A 6000-nucleotide genomic window follows, 5' to 3' on the forward strand; every position below is an offset into this window, starting at 1 on the left:
GCACTTTTCATGATTTCTGCAGTACTCTGACAATCTGAGCTCAGGATGGGAAAGCCTTGTGCTCTACTCCCAAGAGGTTCATTTCTTCATAAGGAGAAAACATCTTCATTTTTCCTGTAACCTGTGCAATGCTGAGAGCCTGGCCCTGTAGTTTGAACACCCACTAGATGTGGGTATGTTAGTGTTGGGTGTATTTCTGCATTTCATACCCTGTGGTTTTCCTCAAAGGTCATCTCTCTTTTCAAAACTTGGTAAATGATTGAGCTTCAGAGTTCTACCATTGACCCAAATGCAAATGTTGTGGTGCAGACTCTTTTCTTATATGGCTATATGTTGAGAAAAAAAATTTTTGAGAGATAAGCATAAAAATAAAACCATAAAACCCTGGGCTGAAAAAAGCAGTACATTTGACCCAAGAAATAGAAGTGTGAGACTTTGTAACTGAGTAGGCACATAATGCTGACAAAAGAATGTAATGTACAGAACAAAGCAAAAAAAGGGAACAATTTGGTGTTGTCAGACTTTCAATCTTACTAATTCCGTAGGTGGCTGATAATAGTTCTGCTTACCATTGCACTTCACCAGTTTCACACTGCTTGGAGAACTAAACATGACATTTCTATATCCACAAAACCAACTGGTTTTTTGAAATGCATTTGGCCTTGCAGTGGTCAGTGTCCCTTGCTATCCTTCCCAGCCTTTCATAGTCTCTCCTCCTTACAGAACCAGTCAAAGAACTTCACAACCAAGTCTTTCCTTATCAGGTAATTAAAGAAAAAAACATTTTTTGAAACTAGTTGGTGTTATGGCTATAGACTGTTAATATTTGAAATGTCATGTTTAGTTCTCCAAGCAGTGTGAAACTGGTGAAATGCACTGGAAGCAGAACTATTATCAGCCACCTACAGAAGTAGTAAGATTGAAAGCAATAACCATGAGGAACACAGCTCAGTGAGGTGGATTCAGCAGCAGTAATGGCACATCAGCTTCTAGTTGAAGAACAACAGCTATCAACACCATTAAGTGCTAAAATCTGCTTAAAGAGCAAATGTTGTCAGCTCAGAGTCTGTAAGACTCAGGAGCATCTTTTCAGACTGACAGATGCAGAGTTTTTTCACATAGTTCTATGAAGTTTGGTTGGGGAGTTCAAAGTGAGGAAAACAATTTTATGCATGTTTTAAGCTCCAACTATGTATGAGCATTCTTTCCTCATCTTCATTTTGTAAAAGATTATCCTATGAGATCAAGCCTACTGTCAGTAGCAAAAGGATGAGCTAATTAAATCTATGAAATGTACTTACACTTTTGTTAAATTGAGATTCCTGCAGTAGTGGTACTGTTACTCTGTTTGCATTTTGTTTCTGAATCTCTAGAAGAGGCATTTCTCTGAGGTATTTATTTCTTGTTGTTTTGAACATCACAGAATGCTTGGGGTTAGTAGGGACCTTTGAAGGTCCAGAGGAGCAGGGACATCTTTAAGTGAGATTATTATGAAAACCTTTCTGTGCCTTCTCCTGCAGAGGTGACCAGTCACGCAAGAGAGCTGGGGAAGAGTTAACTTACAGTAAGTACAGCTCCAGCCCTGCCCTCCAGCAGGCTCCAGCCCCTCCCAGCTTGGGCATTCAGGTCCTGGTGGACTTCTGGGTTCTCAGGGTGGGGAGGTGCCAAAGGCTGCATCTCCACGTGTAACAGCTGTCTGCAATCTAACCTTTACCATGCCAAGAAATAACTCAAACTGCTTGGATGGCCTGGGGAATGCTATCTGTTCTGATACTGTTGTTAACTTCTGCTCATTTTATGGCCCTCTTACCACCAAGTTTCCTCATGTGCTTTCAGCTGAGTGTGTTCACTTTGTTTTCCACCATAAAACATCACTCAGTTTTATGCTGAACTCTTATCAGAGGCTGAAATGACTGAATGGACATTGATGTGGTGTATCAGCTTCTGTTCACACACTGCTGTGTTTGGGGGGAAGTGTGGCAAGGGACATAATGGGGAAGTTTAATATGAGAGAATTTCTTAACTTCTTCTGTAATTTCAGATGGCTCATCAGCTTGTGCAAGCTCCAGGGGATACAGATAGTGAATATACTGGATCAGCTTTTATTCCTAGCCAGAACAGACACTGGAGGAGCACAGTGGTATCTGGAGCCTCCTTTGGCAACTGCTGAAACTCAAGCTCTGACACGAACTATGCCTCAAAGAAGAGTTTTGGACTTTCTTCTTTCTATGTTAAAATGTCAGTTGCTGCTACAGTTGGGATGACTTTGAAAGACAAGATTCCTTGGTCTGGCCTATCAACAAGCTCTTCTGCAACCTTTGTGAGGAATGCACCTTGAAAAACAATCCTCTCAAAGTGGAAATGGGCAGCCGAAATCAGCAGCTTCCAAAAGCGTTAGAATGGAAGAATCCTTTTTGCACTCTTTTCTTAATATTAAAGACATTCTTAAAACTAGCTAACAAGTCAGTGTATTAGATTTTAAACTTCAAGTTATTTTCTGGAGCTTCTACTTAATAAGAATAAAGTTTCATTATTTTGCAGTATTTGTTTGTTAGTTTAAAACCTGTCACCTTTCAAGAAGAGTTGGTCCCATGTAAATGTATCTTCTGTCAGGGAGTTTTGAATTCCAGATTTTTCTTTTGTCTCTTTTTTTGTTACTAGGTATTTTGAAATCTGTTTTCTTATGTGTTTGTACTCTGTGCCTTCAGCTTGTGCACTTTGCAACTTTACAGACCATATTTTGTTACTGCAAAATGTGTTCTTGAGGAAAAAACTTGATGTGAACAAACATGCTGCAAAGTTGCACTTTTCTCTTGCATTAATGGGAAGTGAAAATAAGGAGGAAGGAAGGAAGAAAAGTTGAACCTATCACCATCATTAACAGCAACTTGGAAGTTTGTCCCCATTTATTTTTCACATGTATTAGTGTTTAATGCAGGGACCAACTCTTGTGGAATCCCCCTCACTGACTTTTCATTGGCCTCAGGAGCTGGACTGGATGATCCTTGTCCCTTCCAACTCAGACTATTCTGTGATTCTATGATTCCATAACTGCAATAGATGGAGAGGAGAATTCCAGACTGAACAAAATAGCAGGATGTGCTTTATGTTGTGCTCTGTAAAAACACTGTGGGCAAAACTCTCCAGTCTGGTAATTCTGCAAAGTGCATCTCCATCAGCACAAGAATTGCACTGGGCTGAGCAATGGTACCTGTCCAACATCACTCTGTGGCTCCTGTGCCATTCCTCCTGCTGGGACGATGTGATGGGGCTGTGACAGTGACTGTAGTCAGAATCAGGGATTTCAGGAGTGATATAAAGTGTGCATGTGCCCATCTGCCTCCTGCCTCCAGTTCTGTGTCCTGGAGATCCAGGTGAACCCATTTCCAGGGGATCTGGGCCTGGGGGCTAAGTGTGTTCATTGAGATGTGGGTTTTAATCAGAGTATGGCTAATGCAGCTCTTTTATGAGGGGAGAAACATACTTGAAAAAGCAGTTTGATTACAGGGTTTGGGGTTTTTTTCATTACTATGGATTTATTTTTTATCACCTTTAGTTATGAAGAGAAATGGGTTGGTAATACAAAAAAAATCTTTCTGAAGTGAAATAAAAATTTTGTTCAGTTTTGTCTGGCACAACTCTTATGGCTGTTTTAAAAAACACAAAATACCAACACAACTCCTTTCATGCTTGTATGGGTTCATTCCAAAATGCAAGAAAAAAAGAAAAAAATAGATGCGGCAGGGACAAAGTTCCTTTTTGTTTTGTATCCAGGCTTTATGTCAGTGAATTTAATTCCATCAGTGTCTCATCAGCCACTTTGGCAATGTGGTTTGGTTGGAGGGTGAGGGAGGAAGAATGAGTTTGACACTGCTGGGGTTGAAAGATTCAAATGTGATTTCCCTGTGTTATTCTTTGCATATTTGCAAAGCCTGTTGAATTTTGAGGAAGTGTTTATTTTCAAATTAAGACCTAATGCTTCAGTGTTCTGTGTTCAATGTAGAACAATGCCAGCAATCTGAACTCATCCCCAGTGGTGTAAACCAAGCCACTCTGAGAAGGGATTTTCAGATGTTGGTAGTGTCTACTTCAGCTTTGCTACTGAAGTTGGAGCAGAATTAGATAAAATCAGGGGGGTTGAAAATTTTGTTGAAGTGTGCTGTGGAGAAGTTAATGAAGGCTAATAAGGAACAAAAATAATTTGCCAGCTTCCAGGTTTTTAAAGTTTTGGCTTTAAACAAAAATAAAACCTCTGATAGTGTCCTTAGCTTTAAAAATCATTGTCTGCTGAAATGGCAATATTCTTGAGTTAAGAATAAATGTATTAACCTAATGTGGTTAAAGTTTGTTTACAACTTCATTACCATCCTGGTTCACACAGTACAGTAACCAAGCTCTGTCATCTTTGTCAAGTGATCACAGTTATTCTCTGGTCTTAAAGTGATTTTACTGGTTCAGGTTTGTAAATAACATGTAGTGCTTTTGCTTCGTGTCTGAGGCAAGGGTTTAACATTCCTTTTCCATTACATTATGTTTGGGACACAAACTCCTAGAGTGACAATTCCATCAAAAGATAAAGCATTCCTGTCAGTGTGGTCCGCTGTGTATGCACTGAGTAGGGCTTGGATACTTCTAGTCCTGTGTAGCATTGTCACCACTGGCCCCCATGCCTGAGGAATCTGTTTGTTAAGCACTGTATTATGTTGTAAATTTGGCATTACACTTCCTGTATGTTTTGGCATTATTTATATAATGCTGAAATGCTGTTTATCTGTTGAAGACATTATCATTGTGACCGAGCATGGAACAGAATACAGGATACTATACTAAATTATTTTGTTTCTCTGTAAACCTGCATTTTACTTACAGTCAAACTAATTCAGCCAACTTGAGCATTGGTACTGTAAAACCACAATTACCAACAGCATGATCCTAACTTCAGTATTTAATTTAACCATATAACTTGTGGTGAATCTGTTGCATCTGTAGCTTACTCTGTTAAGCAGTAAAGTTGGTTATACAATGGGTGTCCTCTTTATGTTGCACTGGTTCTATAGCCAAGCTTGCTACATTAAAGTATTTTTAGATTAATTTCATTTCTTTATTTGAGAAGTTGAAATATTTAAATTCAGCATGCTGACTGATGGTTGGCAGTCTTGGTACATGGTTAAGATAGTCTTTGGTACAAATGATGGAGTGGGGGGTCTAACCAAGTAAGTACCCAACTCTTCTTCAGCTGCATCTCCTTCCTGCAGTTGTTGGGGAAATGTTTACAGATTCATACACTGAAGAAGTTTTTGACTCCTGTCATTTGATAGAAATATGATCAGCCAGTCTCATCCCTTTTAATTTGTCCCTGACATGATTATTTACTTTCTAAAGATTAAGAAAACCAAACAAAACCCCCAAGAACTACAAAGGGCATGTTTTGAGTGACTGAAAAATGTTTCTCATGTACACTGTGACAACCCTAGTGAAAGGACTATTCTGTAGAACTATGGAATAAAAAACAACCACTTGAATCTGACTCCTGTCATCAACCCAGCTCCAGCAGAGAGAAAACAATTTTGGTTTGGTTTGGTTTGGTTTTTTTGTGTGATGCCTTGATATGCACAAGGTATCCAGAAGGGACTTGGTTCAGCTCAGTGTGGGTCTTTAGGTTCAGTTGACTGCAACCATCCTGGATTTCATCTGAGATAAACAAGGATCTTTCTTGTAGCTTACAAACTTCAGGTGTTGGTAATCATGGCAGGTGTGAACCACTTGTGGACTTACTCTGGCAGGTGTTATTCCAGTAGTTACAAGCCATGGGAATTCAATTTGTAAATTTAGCACGAGTCAGTGTGATACTGGCCCAAGATACTTTTGTGTCCCTAGTGCCTGTTAAGAGAAAAAGGCTGAAGAATCTAAATTTCATCATTGTAGCACTGAAATAGAGTGGCTTTGAATGGGCACCAGTCACCTGTGAGGGGAAGTTGTGCCCTGTCTGTCAGGAAGGAC

The 6000-nt window shown here is 39.6% G+C and overlaps 1 protein-coding gene across 1 annotated transcript in view; it reads left to right on the forward strand.

Annotated features, from left to right (window-relative positions):
• Positions 1–5522, forward strand: part of CACUL1 (CDK2 associated cullin domain 1) — a 43346-nt gene extending 37824 nt beyond the window's left edge. The window contains exons 8-9 of the mRNA XM_033066241.2: positions 1521–1564; positions 2042–5522. Coding sequence (XP_032922132.1) covers positions 1521–1564; positions 2042–2082 — 85 coding nt within the window. The 3' untranslated portion in view covers positions 2083–5522. The remainder of the gene's footprint in view (positions 1–1520; positions 1565–2041) is intronic.
• The last annotated feature ends 478 nt before the right edge of the window (positions 5523–6000 follow it).

Source organism: Catharus ustulatus, chromosome 8, assembly GCF_009819885.2.
Source record: "Catharus ustulatus isolate bCatUst1 chromosome 8, bCatUst1.pri.v2, whole genome shotgun sequence".
NCBI lineage: Eukaryota > Metazoa > Chordata > Aves > Passeriformes > Turdidae > Catharus > Catharus ustulatus.